Here is a 15,680-nt window from a genome sequence, read left to right as displayed (position 1 = left end):
ACAAATACCAATCTCACACACCCAAATGAACAAATTTGTTATACCATAGTCTATATATTTTATTTTTTGGAGTAATTCTCATTAGTGTTGTGCCATTCTGACAAAATACGCAAAAGAAAACGTGAAAGATATGAATTAATACCTTCAAATTATGTCTTATGCTCTGCTGAGTACATGAAAATCTTCACCAAGTATAACTGAACCACAACACACAACAACCATAACTCACACCACAACTCAAACCACAACTCACACCACAACACACAACCACAACACACAACAACCATAATACACAACACCCATAAGTAAGCTGTATCACTTTCTTCACAGAGTTAAATATTCTTGATAAACAAATTACTCTGTCTTAAGTGAATTTTTAATTATAGCAAATGCTGACATTGATAAAAATCATACTCTTTGTATGTAGAACTACATTATTTGCTAATTTTTGCCTTGAAAATAAGAGTAGGTTAAATGGCATTTATTAAAATGTATTGATTGTGGTATGTATTTAACTTATTGGTCAAAGAGTTGCCATGTGATTAAGGGTAAACTGCAATGATCTTTTCTCTTATTTTTAAGCCAATTTTGTTAAAACTTCTGCTGCAGAAGTTTAGTACCAAAACTAATTCAGTATTCTAAAAAAAATTCTGGCAAAATATCCTTTACAAATAAATAGTACTTCCTTAACAATAGTGAAGAATGGAAGACAGCAAATAAGAAAATGGGCAAGACTTTACAGCAATTTTGTTGGAAATAAAAAAGTTTTAGAGAGATAAAAAAGTTTCATGATTAAATTTATGGGCTTGAAGACAGCCACTGCACAGTTTGGCAAGAAGACTTAATATCTTTAACACTTACATTATAAAGGGATTTTTTCAACAGTGAATTAATAGCTAATCAATTCCACAAAAAAAAACTGGAAATTTAAACAAACTTCTGACCCGTACGTACAAATAAGTTAGCAAGGAAATCAAGAAATGGCTTGTAATGGTAACCCTTTTCAACATCAGTATGTGCGTGCATTCTCACACTGAGCTAATAAAAATATTAGTTAATTAATGCTCTATTTAACAATTCCACGAACCAGTAGTTTATAATACTATTTTCCTTTTCTTTTTAAAGAAAATATTAAAATCATACTAATTTAACTAGCTTTCAGAGAAACTATTGTACTGCACATTACTTTAAGATCGTAGCATCAATAATAAAATCAACAATACCATGCAGGGTACTGTATACCTCAAATACAATATGCAATAAAAAATGATGAATTACCTATTGGCTATGAATTCAAATATATTTACAGATGGTAAGAAAATTCACTAAAAGAAATGCATTTCTTTGCAAAACTCAAAAATTCAGAAAACATCTGTTTTTTCTACAAAGAGGAGTGCAAAGCAGCACCCCTACCTGGTCCCTGCTGGTTCTAGCTCTCTTCAAAGTGCCATTATTCACGACCTTCTGGGTGTCAAAGGTGGAAGGGGAGATAGGGGTGACGAGCGGTTGAGTCACGTTCTCAGCAGAGGATCCTCGGCGAAGGGGACGAGGAGAGTGGTACAGACGACTAGGTAGGATATGGTGCAGAATGGAATCTTTGTGGCGTCCCTGGAGAGGTGTATTAGGTTGAGGGATTAGTGTGGTACTTGGAACGGTTAACTGAGACCGTGAAGAAGCGTGATCATTGTGAGGTGGGGGTCGGGGACTCTCAGGGTAAATGGTTGTTTGGCCAATTTTACGTGTTGGAGTTAGTTCAGCGGCAGCTTCAGTCATAGAAGGAAAGAGTGAAGGAGATGAGGAAGAAGAAGTCAAACCAAATAAGAAGCCAGATTTTTTCTTTTTTCGATTTGAAGGAGAAGACTGCTGAGATACAGTGCAGGGCTTTGTCACAGATTTACTGGACTCAGTTGGGCAGCTTTCTTCAACTGTTCTCCCAACTGTATCTTCAGCATCACCCAGATTACTTGCTTGATATGAACGGGTTAAACTTCCATAACCTGAGCTCCCAGAGGATGAAGTTGAGCCTAGAGTACTGTGAGGTGAAGCTGCATTATAATCAAGCCAAGGAAGTGAGTTTTGTTGCATCATGCCATGCTTACCATCATTAGTAATATCACATGCCATCCCTACTGAAGGTTCACTGACTATCTTAATAACGGGAGGCTGTGAGTAGTTGTTAGGTACCTGGGTGGTGGAATTAGTGGTGGGTGTAAGTGAGGTGTTAGAGAGAGGATGGTGAGAGAGGGCTGCAGAGATGATAGCAGCCTGGGAACTAGAGCTGGAACTCTGAGAAGCCAATGATCCTCGCTCCCCACCCACACTCTCGCTTAAGCCTTTCAGACGCCATGAGAGGTCGGAAATCTTGCGAACAACCTCTGAAAAGATAAAGAAAAACTTATACTACTAAGCACAATACATATACATCAAAATGAAAAAAGCATTAAAAACAATATTGAAAATGTGGAACATTATTCATGTAGGAAATTGGGAAAGATTAAATATTTGGCAGTCTTACCTAAACAGGTATTAAAAATGGATCAATAACAATCATAATAAGAGTATTAGCAAGTTATTCCTCAGTTTTAGTTACCAATGATTTATCTAATTATATATGCAGTAATACTAAATTACATTCACCAGATAACTAAAGGGGCCAACTACATCTACATTGTGAAATTGTTACAACAACCGACAAATTGTGATAAAAATGCTCAAGAAAACATAAGAACCTTCATTCATAGAGGCAGGCATACTCACATTAACAAACGTAAGTATGCCACTGCATCGGCAATGAAAACACCTGTGGGGTGAATAGTAATACTGGCTCACATCTTATGAACTGAAAACAAGCTGAACTCAACAAGGTCGAAGAGGACCACACCAGCAGAAAGTGTTTAGAAGTAGCTATAATTATGATTACAGATTCTTTTCCCTACAGCAGAGTAACTTTCAATTTAACCTTGCCCCTCACCTACATCCTCAAGAACAAGCACAAACTTCATGTTAAAATGCTTATAAAACTCAATCTTCACATCAAGATTCCTAGATGATAGAGCAGTTCAGTAGCTCTACCAGCCCTTCTATGCCTGAATGCACTGACCACTTCTCCACCATCACCTGACACATTACTCTCCTCTCTGCTATTTATCTGAGCATGTCTTTGACTTGCTACCTTCACTTGAGAAAATTCCCTAAATATGAATGAAAGGTCATGTACCTCTATAAATAAAGGTTCTGCTGATTTCTTGTGTTATCACTATCTACATTAATATTCTACCAGTGAAAATAAGAAACACCTCAAATTATATACCATAATTAATAATTATGCTGCAAAATAATGCCATGAATGATAATCTCAAATCAAATGTGAACTACAAGGTTGCTAAAATAAAAATGTCGCATCTTCCATTAGTGTTAGCTTAGTACACGTACTTTTAAAGTGGCAAATGAACACTTCTATAATGTGTTTTTTTACAAATATGTATTCCTGTATTTTAAATTGGTGTTTCCAAATCATACATAGTTTTTGAAGAAGATATGAAATACCAGCCTATCCTCCAAATAAGAGTGTTTGTTTTCACGTGTACTGCAATGCACCGATATATGTACCAAAAAAAATTAGATACAGCACATTATTAGCTGAAAACATAATAAAAGGTCCCCTTTTATTATTCCTATTTTTACCACCCGTTGGCTCATAACTATACTCCAACAAATACATTAGTTATTCTGGGTTAGATAAACTTGACCTAAACTAAATTAATCTATATGTACATATACTTAAGGGCCAATGACAAAATTTCATTAATGGGTGGCATAATTTGCAGCACAGACATCACTGCTTAAATGATTGGTAACCACATACTCTTTTATTCAAGCCGGGAGGGCATTTGACCAGAGTCTCTCTCTACTAATGATAAAGGCTCACGATACTGATGTTCAACTATGTTACTACTAATGAGGGAGAGGGTAAATTTTCAGAGCAAAACAACCAGTGCCAACACCTAACCCTCTCCAACTCTCTTCAAAATTTGATATTCAAGGCTATCATATGCTTTGAACTAACATCTGTAAGTCTTAGCTTTGTTAAGCTCTTCAAGGTTGAGGGACTGATTACCTCATATTTACCTCCCCATGTTTTTAATGTTTCCAATATTTACCTAAGTCCCTTCTGCATTCAACTGAAGAAGCCTGTTAAGCAAGTGAAATGCTTTGGCAATCAATTACAAACAAAATATTAGGTAAATGGACAAAGATGCAACTAATGTGATATTTTATTGTGGCAACGTTTCACTTTCCAGGAGCATTTTCAAGCTCCTGGAAAGTGAAACATTGCTACAATAAAATGTCACATTAGTTGCATGTATGTCCATTTACCTGAGCATAAAGATACCTTGGGGAAAATTCCCAAGATCAGATATAGTAACTTATCTAATCTGGTTGTTGGTCAGTCATCTTAAAAGGTAGAAAATCAATTATCCGACTATGAGTCTCTCAAAGTTTAATTAAAATCTACTATAGTTCTCGTTCTCTCTCTCATTCTCTCTCTCTCTCGTTCTCTCTCTCTCTCTCGTTCTCTCTCTCTCTCTCGTTCTCTCTCTTGTTCTCTCTCTCTCTCTCTCTCTCTCATTCTCTCTCTCTCTCTCTCTACAAATTCATAAGGGTTACATTCCTAAAGGTCCACTGAAATGAAAAACTGCAAATACAAAATTAAATTTGCATAACTGCCTCGAATTTGGTTTATTTGTGCTTCACAGATCATATCACTATTATCATGACACTAACCTGATAAATATTGATATTTGTAGGAAAACTAGCCAAGACAAAAAGCAAATTAGGCATAGGCAAGCCAATGAGCAATACTACTTGAATGAAATCTTATGGTTAGTTTCCCAATTATGGATCATGTGCCAAGCCTGAAAAATTTAGTACCACCGAAAAACACATGGATAATCGAATCTATCTGTAAAGACGGTGGATAATTGAAACCTGAAAATAAGGACTCTCATGAATTTGTAAGGAGAGGTCTGGAGGAAGGGTGGGGATGTTGCAGCTCGGAGAGTCACCTGAAACATAATGGCAAAATGCTTCTGGCAAAATAGTGATTGAATGAGTGACAATGAAAGTGCTTGCTTTTTGGGTTACCCTACTTTGGTAGGAGGTGGCCAGTATATTTAAAACTACAGTATATGGCTGTTGGTATTTTGGTAATGTAACTATTTGATAAAGTTTAGATGCTACTACAGTACTAGAATACAGCTTCTCCTCACTTAGCGACATACTCGTTTACCGATGACTCGGACTTACGAAAGGTTCTCTGACCAGTATACATACCTAAATAATGTATATTAAAGCTGATTTCCTCTATTCTGTTTAACATAATATACAGTACACTATTGTATAAACATTTTAAAATATACCAGAAATGTTATAAATGGTGCAAAAGTGACATTAAAACAACATCAAAGATGGTTGACACAAACCCACTACCATTAAAGTATGCTCCTCACTTAGCGGCAAATTCGTTTAGCAATGTGGTCTTAGGAACAGAACTCCATCGTTAAGTAAGGAGAGGCTGTATAATCTCACAATAAGGTAAAAGTGATCAGAGAGCTAAATAACTATAATGGCAGTCAGCACACGTGAAAACACCAGTATGAAAAATGGAGTTATTGTAATACGTAATTTTAGTAACTTTTATGATTCAGCACTCCCTCATGAATGTAATAATAATATCAATTAGTATCTTTTATTTGTTATATTAAAAAATGCATGAATAATTAATTTTTAATACATAAATTATCAGTAACAGAAATACTTAAAACTGTGAGGATGTGTAAAATTGTTATGGGAGATGACCGCTAAGTTAAAAAAACAGAAAAATCCTATCAGCAATATATAGTGGCTGGCCACCCAGAGATTCAAACATTTCCTTACATAGGCTGAAATGCTTTCAGTGCTGAATGACTTGCTATCAGATTAGGCTTTGTTATTGTAAGTTAGATTATTTAAGGTTAAGCTTTTTATAAACTACCAGTACCCACAAGGTGAATCATAATCTTCCTTGATGCTATTTACACTATTCTATCCAACAGTATTGCTGTTGATGTGTTTCTTATATACTATCTAGCTAGTATATAAAACAGTTATGTTAAACAGAGCAACCAGCTACAATATGACACTTTCTGGATTACCCGAACAATTCAACTTCATGTACCAAGAAGTACCTGTTACATAATTATCTTAGCACTTTAAATTTGTAGTGATATATGTAGCCACACCAATGATAAATAGGTAAAGTGAGGCTTTACTTTAGGAATGAATTTCTGACTACGTGCATATAAGCTAACGATGCAGAAATACATATAAAATATAGTATTGGCAGTTGTGAAAAAAAGTGAAAGTATCAATATCCCATATAAATCTCCAGTTACCACTGACGACTGACCAATCAGTTTATAATTCCAGAGATCACTGAATTCATAGCCCAGTCTCAAGCCAGGTCTCTCACAAATGAAAGGAAACATTATAGGAGTAAGAATTCTTAGTAACACTGAGGAAAGAAAAGTGAATATTGAATGCATGTAAAAGTTTGTTAAATTTACCAGTCATTGAACAAAGACTAAGCACAAATTTCCCCAAATACCACCTTGGAACAAATCAAAACTTTTGTGTTAGTAAAGTCTAAGCATTATAATTTAATAATTTATCCAAGCAGGCCAAGCATAATTGTGTACATCTATGTTCACCTAAACAATCTTTCCAGGTTATAATGTACAGGATAATTATGTTAATGTGCTTACACATGGGGTGCAATTACTGCATAACCTACTATGATTGTTGCTGCATATAAAATTCATATTATCATTCGACTGTGCTTTCCCATCATTCCTTTAGCTTTCTTTGTGAATGTGGTAACACAAAAGTGCTATCACATTAACCTGCACCTTTTTTTTTGACAGAAATAACATGCACAAGTTAGTACATTGGGACTACTAAAGCTAGCAACAAGCATGCAATATAAATCATGCAAATTGCTGATAAACTAATTTGTTAAGCCTATTCACAAAATACCTCAGAGAAGCAGATATTTTCCAAATGTTCAATGTAGTCAGGACTCTAGGAAGGCTCTGTCATAGAATATATCATATGTATTTTGTTAGTATATATTTATATATAAATATAAATATTAGTTCACTACTTTCTCATACAAGAGGAATATGAAAATAAATATTAGCTGAAAATAATAAATCGACACTAATGTATCATTATAAACTGAACGTTAAGTAGTTCTCACATTTTGTTTCAAGTTTTGTTAGCTACGACAAATGTTTTCTAAAAAAATAATAAAACATTATTGTTGTAACAGAGCTCATGACTGCATTAAAGGAAAGGGCCATGCTAAAATAAAAACTAATAATATGCCTATGTATAGTAATTAATAAAATCAACTACCTGTTTAATATATGTCCTGATTATATCAGCAAGCTTCTACATAAATGCTACTTACCTGCATAATAAATATACACAAAATTACTTCTCCAGAATTTTCTCTAAATCTAATTAGCATGTAGATTTTGTATGCTGTGGGATTTAACACATTCTTTTTATGATTTTGGAGTTAAAAAATATACAGTACTAATAGGATAAAATTAAATACAGAATTAGATAAATATTTAAAAATTTCTTTGATGGGAAAGACTGGTACAGACCACTAAGTGGAACTCCCAAGTGGGTGTAGCTCAAAAGAATCATCACTGGGAAAGGGGTACCCCTTCTTTTGACACTCTCCATGGCAAAGTTTCCACTGGAGACTAATTTACAAAATTATGTTTAGGATGAACAGTGAGTCTTCCCTATTAAAAGAGGAGTGTTAGATTAAAAGATGGCAAACTGTTTTCAGACAGTATCGATCAGCAGAAAATGCAAATAATGGAGAGACATTAATATAATGTGAAATGATAAGCCTATTTGAGTTATTCAGCACAAGGAGTGAAGGTTCCATCTTCTGTTTGATATATGCAAAACAGACACACACTACCTTCATTGCTGGCAAAAATGAAAAATATAGCATAGGCCTTAGGCTGTGTAAGGCTTGTAAGAGCCTCAATCTGCCACTATACTGCTTGAATAAGCCACCTGAGCAACATTTGGACATCTTTATAGCCAAAACATTTTGCCTGCACAACAGGCTTTTTCAGTCGACTACAGGAAGCAATACTGGTAGTTTTGACTTCATCAGTCTGTCACCCTTGTTGGGAGGCAGTCAGTCCCTTAAGCCTAAAGCAAAGGCATGTGGCATGATCTTGTCTACTAGAGCAGAGGAGAGATGAATCAACAGGAATTGACATCACAAGTGAGCACTGTTCATGAGTGGAAGTAGGTCAAACTGAACAGTGGTTCAGCAAAGGAGTTGTAAAAGAATTCCCCTGTACCAAGATACCATATGTTCCTGTGTCAGACAAGTATCATATTACTGATGGTATACAATACCAACAAGTTTATAAAAAACACACATTAGCAACACTTGGGAATTTTTATTGCTGAAACATTTCAGTTGAACAACAGACTTTAAGTAGGTACATAGTAGGTTGGTAGGCAGCAACTGCCCAGGGAGGTACTACCATCCTGCCAAGTGAGTGTCAAAGGGAAGCCTGTACTTGTTTTACATGATGGTAAGATTGCTGGTGTCTTTTCTCTCTCTCATAAACATGCAAGATTTCAGGTACATCTTGCTACTTCTACTTACACTTAGGTCACACTACACATACATTTTTTTTTTTTTGCAACAAGTTGGCCGTCTCCCACCGAAGCAGGGTAAACCCAAAAAGAAAGAAAATCCCCAAAAAGAAAATACTTTCATCATCTTTCAACACTTTCACCTTACTCATACATAATCACTGTCTTTGCAAAGGCACCCTGATACAACAGTTTAGAAACATATACTATAAAGATATATAACAGATCCCTCCAAACTGCCAATATCTCAAGCCCCTCCTTTAAAGTGCAGGCATTGGACTTCCCATTTCCAGTACTCAAGTCCGGCTATATAAAAATAACTGGTTTTCCTGAATCCCTTCACTAAATATTACCCTGCTCACACTCCAACAGCTTGTCAGGTCCCAAAAACCATTTGTCTCCATTCACTCCTATCTAACACACTCACGCACATTTGCTGGAAGTCCAAGCCCCTTGCCCTCAAAACCTCCTTTACCCTCCCCCCCCACCATCTTCGAGGACGATCACTACCCCACTTTCCTTCCCCTACAGATTTATACGCTCTCCATGTCATTTTACTTTGATCCATTCACTCTAAATGACCAAACCACCTCAACGACCCCTCTTCAGCCCTCTGACTAATACTGTTATCAACTCCACACCTTCTCCTAATTTCCACACTTTAAATTCTCTGCATAAAATTTACACCACACATTGCCCTTAGACAGGACATCTCCACTACCTCCAACTGCCTCCTCGGTGCAGCATTTACAACCCAAGCTTCACACCCATAAAAGTGTGTTGGTACCACTATACTTTCATACATTCCCTTCTTTGCCTCCACAGATAATGTTTTTTGTCTCCACTCCACATATACCTCAATGCACCACTCGCCTTTTTTCCCCTCATCAATTCTATGGTTAACCTCATCCTTCACAAACCCATCCACTGACACGTCAACTCCCAAATATCTGAAAACATTCACTTCTTCCATACTCCCTCCCTCCAATGTGATATCCAATTTTTCTTTAACTAAATCGTTTGATTCCCCTATCACTTTCAACTTTCTACCTTTACACACCCTCCCAAACTCGTCCACTAATCTTTGCAACTTTTCTTTAGAATCTCCCATAAGCAAAGTATCATCAGCAAAAAGTAACTGTGTCAACTCCCATTTTGTACTTTATTCCTCATAATTTAATCTCACCTCTCTCCCCAACACCCTAGCATCTACCTCCTTCACAATCCCATCTATAAATATATTAAACAACCATGGTGACATTACACATCCCTGTCTAAGACCTACTTTTACTGGGAAGTAATCTCCCTCTCTCCTACACACCCTAACCTGACCCTCACTATTCTCATAAAAACTCTTTACAGCATTTAGTAACTTACTACCTATTCCATACACTTGCAACATCTGCCACATTGTTCCCCTATCCACTCTATCATATGCCTTTTCTAAATCCATAAATGCAATGAAAACTTCCCTACCTCTATCTGGGTTTTCTTCTATTTTCTTACTAGTTCTTGTTCTTGTTTATTTCCTCTTATCTCCACGGGGAAGTGGAACAGAATTCTTCCTCCGTAAGCCATGTGTGTTGTAAGAGGTGACTAAAATGCCGGGAGCAAGGGGCTAGTAACCCCTTCTGTATAAATTACTAAATTTAAAAAGAGAAACTTTCGTTTTTCTTTTTGGGCCACCCTGACTCGGTGGGATACAGCTGGTTTGTTGAAAGAAGAAGAGACTTTAGTTGAAGAAGCCTGTTGTGAATGACCTACTTCCACTAGCTTCGTCTCGCCTCTACTCTTGTATATAAGGTCTGGCCACATGCCTATGCTTTAAGTTTGAGGGACTGACTGCCTCCCACCAAGGGTGATAGACTGATAATGTCAAGACTACTACTGCTTCCTATATTGAAATGAAGCTTACTGAGCAGACAAAACTGGCAATAAAGATACCCAAGTGTTGCTAATGTGTCTTATTCATCAAGTTGTTGATAGTGTATATCATATAATATAATACCTGGGTATTTTTATTAAGAGACATTTCTAATACAGAGGCATGACAATGTATCCTTTTATAGTAGAGGCAGGAGAGGGCTGAAGCAGTTGTATACGTGGTTACACGTAGGTGGTGCCTGTAAGTGGAAGTAGGTCAGGCTCATAAGATGAACCAGAGATTTAGCAACCGAGTTGTAGAGATATCCACAATCAAGTGGAAGTGATGCAGCAATAGCAGACACTGCTATGTATGGGCAATGCCCACGAGTGAGAGCAGGTTATGTTCAGAATCAGCAATAGCAGACACTGCTATGTATGGGTAGAGCCCATGAGTGGGAGCAGGTTATGTCCAAAAGGTGGGCCACTAACTTATTGATATTATACACATTCGATGCAAAGCAGAGGAATAGGAATGAGGAAAAGAGAAATGATGTCTAGAAATTGTGAAAGACAGGATCAACCTGCACTATATATTGGGAAATGACTTACTGGATAATAACAAATATAAGATACTGTATATTCTTGCTTTATAAATTGTATTCCCAATTCTTTATCCCCAGTGGGAAATTATCTAAGATTGTCTTCTTTGACATTCCCTCTCCAAACGTTTTAACTGCCTTCAAGTGTTAAATTTTTAAGTTTTTAAAAATTTGCAAAATAGTTCAACATGTAAGTTTTGTTATTAAGCAAGAGAAGTAACTCCCCATTACAATATCAATGTGTTTGTATCTGTGATGCCACATCCTTTACTTCCCTTCAACCCTTTAAAGGGTTGCCTTCATGATGCTGACTTCATAAGAAATTTAGGCTCCCATTTCCCTTCTTAGATTAAGTAAAGGAACTATATGGCCCATATGGGTTTAGGTTTTCTCTCTGAGTAAATAAAACAATAATATTAAATTTCAAAACAGTAAATCCTCTTATAACATGCTGAAAATCAGCATATTATAAAAAGTAAAGAACATGTGGAAAAAATAGGGTTGTGTTCCACACACCTCCAAATTTATCAATCATATATTCTTTTATTATTGTGGTAGGTAAATATTACAAAAGAGTAACTTGCCTCACATTTGGTTAGTTGTTACCTGAAGTGTGTGGGAGATTAAACATAGGCCTACTGGGGCAAAGTGGGCTGTAGCAAGGTTTATCAAACTGACACACACAACCAGTAGCTACACATGATCATCATAATAATAAGTCATGTTTCCTTATGACATTGTACCAAAGAAATAGGAATTTAGTCACCTATACCAAACAGGTGTATATTAAAGATGAATGCACTTCAGCAGTCAGTTGTATAATGGATGCACCTCAGTGAAGATATAAAATGTACCTTCACAAAACTTTCCCATTTAAACACTTTTTTACTTTTTTATTATCAATCACCAACATGTTCAACCATTTTAGAAATACAGCTACAGTACATACATTACCATAAAAGGCACATTGTAATGATGATAATGTATGATATTGAATTTCTGTGGATGCCAGAAGGGTGTTCCAGGGGGTCAGCACCCTCGCAGCCCAGTCAATGACCAGACCTCAGGTCCATGACCAGGATGCCTATGTTAATGCACACAATATTCTTTTTCAATGTTTTATACAGGTATTTATATAAATTAATCATTTTTAAAAGTTATATAAATTTTTGGAAACACTAGGTAAGAAAAATTTTGACCACTGCCCATGGCCATCAGCAAACAAATTGAAGAAATAATCTGAGCGTATTATCTAAACTTCATGTCTACCAAATTTTTTAGTTCCACAATTGAATCATGTTATGTGAAGTTGCACTGTAAAAGGATTAAGAATTAAGACTTGTAAAGAAGTACTTGAGAAGACAATCTATTAAGAACAAACCCCCAGAACAATGCCTCCATAACAGACTTATTAACACTTCAGGATTCAAGTGTATACACCCACCCTGGCTTTCCCATACCACTTAAAACAAATGTTTAACTCAACCCATAGAAATCTTGAGAATCTTCTTTTTTTTTTTCAACAAACCGGCCATATCCCACCAAGGCAGGGTAGCCCAAAAAGAAAAACAAAATTTTCTCTTTTTAAATTTAGCAATTTATACAGGAGAAGGGGTTACCAGGCCCTTGCTCCCGGCATTTTAGTTGCCTCTTACAATACGCATGGCTTACAGAGGAAGAATTCTGTTCCACTACCCCATGGAGACTTGAGAATCTTATTATACAGATTTAAATGATTCTTCAACATTCATTTTTCTAAGAATGCCCCACTTGTCTGGCTCAATCATTGTCCCACAAAGGGAGATATGGATTGAGGTTGTCCAACAGAAGGAAGGAGCCAGGAGCCAGTGGCCCGGTGGCTAAAGATCCCGCTTCACACACAGAGGGCCGGGTTCGATTCCCGGCGGGTGGAAACATTTCGACACATTTCCTTACACTTGTCCTGTTCACCTAGCAGCAAATAGGTACCTGGGTGTTAGTCAACTGGTGTGAGTTGCATCCTGGGAGACAAGATTGAGGACCCTAGTGGAAATAAGTTAGACAGTCCTCGATGACGCACTGATTTTCTTGGGTTATCCTGGGTGGTTAACCCTCTGGGGTTAAAAATCCGAACGAAATCTTATCTTATCTTATCTCAAGAGTTTGGTAGACTGTCTAAAGAGGAACAGTCAAGGACCCAGTCCAGAGTGAAGTAAAGCAATGCACAGTGAGTTCCATCCACTTCATCAGATGTCAATGGACTGAAAAAATGAGTGAAGTGGCACCTGATGAAAACACAGGAATAAAACTCAAATGTGATAGAGGGACAATAACATTCCAGCTTAAAGACAGATGAAGGATGATGATCCTACAACAAAAATTGCAGACTCTCTATGTAGGGGACAATGACTCAACAATTCCATTTTACACAAAATCTGGAAAACAGCAGAGACTAAGGGGCTACCAAATCATTTTCTAACCATATTTTAATGATCCTCCAATTATATTTTTGATCATGAATGCCAAAAACTTTCCTACTGCACTTTCCACAACAGCATCTCCCAATGGTATTCATCTCCCAAAACAATGTTCTCTCAACTGGCACAAGATTTATTAAGTAGTCACTTAACACCTGGAATATATAATGTACATACATACATGGTGTATATGATTTAACGTGCAGTTGGAGTGATAGCAAGGTAACATTTATAAAGGGGTTCGAGGAAACCAGTTAGCTGTACTTGAGTCCTGAAGGAAGGAAGTACAGTGACTGCACTATAAAGGAGGGATAGGGATGTTAAATTTCAGAGCCATCTGAACTGCAAGACATTACACAAATAACCCGCACTTAAGAGACTGAAACCTATGATGATGATGCTTCGGTTTGACTAGTTAATGGTCCATGTCACACTGAAATGCCATCATAAGTTTCAGTCTCACAAGTGTGTGTATTGTCCCAGTCATGGTATTGTGCCTTTGTCATTCTTCCTGCAAGGCAACAATTGAATGACGGTGAAAGCAGTTCCTCTTTCAGGTCACATCTACCTCAATGGGATATGGCCCGTGTTAAAAATACATATACACGTATATACACACATATATACATACATACCTGGTATACAAAACAACCATGGAGGGAGTTTTGCATCTTGTATCACTTGTTTGCAATTATTACATACCTGGTATATATTCCCTCCCTCACTTCTCTCTCTCTCTCTATACTCAGGCACAGAAACTACAACAGATACATCTCGCATTTCATTTTCATTCTCGGTCCACCATAGTTGAAACAGATAATTTCAACTCCTTTTATATAATTAACCATACAGCAATATTATCTTTAGCTCTCTCAGATTAACCTGACTAAATTCCCTTAAATCCTCCAAGTCTCCTAATACCTGTTGTCCTTCTTTATCTAATAGTAAATAAATACCCAGTAGATAATTAGGTGTTGTGGGTTGCATCCTAGGGACCTTAGGATCCCAACAGAAATAGGCTACACTGCCTTATTTCTTTTTTTTTTTTTTTTTTTTTGGCTATAATATATTACAGGGTGTTTCACTCGTAGGAGGCCCTGAGTTATCGTTTACTATACATAATAAGTTAGGGCTGCACTTATGTGGCACATCAGGTTCCTGGCTACCGCCGTAAAGCGGAAATTGCCATAAAGTGGAATGCCCTTTATTTCCACTCATCGTAGTTTACACTAACATATATCAAGTTAGCAATAGAACTAGGCATTAAAAACAATAGGCATTAATAAACAATAAAAAAGTAAAATACAGTGGTACCCCCGGCAGGCCGGACTTGAGTCCTGGAGATGGGAAGTACAGTGCCTGCAGTTTCAGCCATAAGTCTTTTTCGGGCCACCCTGCCTTGGTGGGATAATAATAAAAAAAAAAAAAAAAAAGTAAAATACATTCCAGAAGGCTGTTTGAGTGCCACTACCAAACGAATTTGTTCCCATATGGAATAATGTAAATTCGATTAGTCCGTTTCAGACCCCCAAAAATACACTTACAAAAGCACTTACAATAATACACTTACATATTTGATCGAGTTGGGAGCTGTACAAAACTCAGGGTACCACTGTACACATATAGTACACTCATTACTTACCTTAATATATTTGTAGTTTTAATGTAGCGTGAGATGAGTAGTATTTATAGTAAGAAATCATATGTGGGAGGTATGGCAGCCAGCCAGGTCACCCCACCCCACCCACTTAATATACTACAACATGTAAAGTGTCCCAGAGTGATAAAATGCGTATACAGTTCACTCATTATTTACCTTAAAATATTTATAGTCTTAATGTAGGGTGAGAGGTGAGTAAACAAGATATAACGAATAAACAAGAGAGAGAATGAGTAAATGAGAGAGAGGACAGAGATGTGGAGGATATAAACAAACACATGTTTGTATTATGATAATAATGATAATAATAATGATGATAATGATCATAATAATAATAAAAATAATAATAATAATAATAAT

General features: G+C 36.6%; 1 protein-coding gene across 13 annotated transcripts in view; it reads right to left on the bottom strand.

Moving 5' to 3' along the window:
- RhoGAP19D (Rho GTPase activating protein at 19D) overlaps positions 1 to 15,680 on the bottom strand; it is a 475,555-nt gene that overhangs the window by 22,080 nt on the left and 437,795 nt on the right. For 7 of the 13 annotated variants that reach the window (XM_053798572.2, XM_053798573.2, XM_053798574.2 and 4 more), the window contains one exon: positions 1,414 to 2,375. In XM_053798572.2, coding sequence (XP_053654547.2) covers positions 1,414 to 2,375 — 962 coding nt within the window. Of the gene's footprint in view, positions 1 to 1,413; positions 2,376 to 7,074; positions 7,131 to 15,680 lie in introns of those variants that run through there. The other 6 variants (XM_053798576.2, XM_053798583.2, XM_053798580.2 and 3 more) reach the window with 2 other exon arrangements.

The sequence above is a fragment of the Cherax quadricarinatus genome, chromosome 87, assembly GCF_038502225.1.
Source record: "Cherax quadricarinatus isolate ZL_2023a chromosome 87, ASM3850222v1, whole genome shotgun sequence".
Classification (NCBI taxonomy): domain Eukaryota; kingdom Metazoa; phylum Arthropoda; class Malacostraca; order Decapoda; family Parastacidae; genus Cherax; species Cherax quadricarinatus.
Note: the sequence above shows the minus strand (reverse complement) of the source record. Positions and strands in the feature narration are given on the sequence as shown.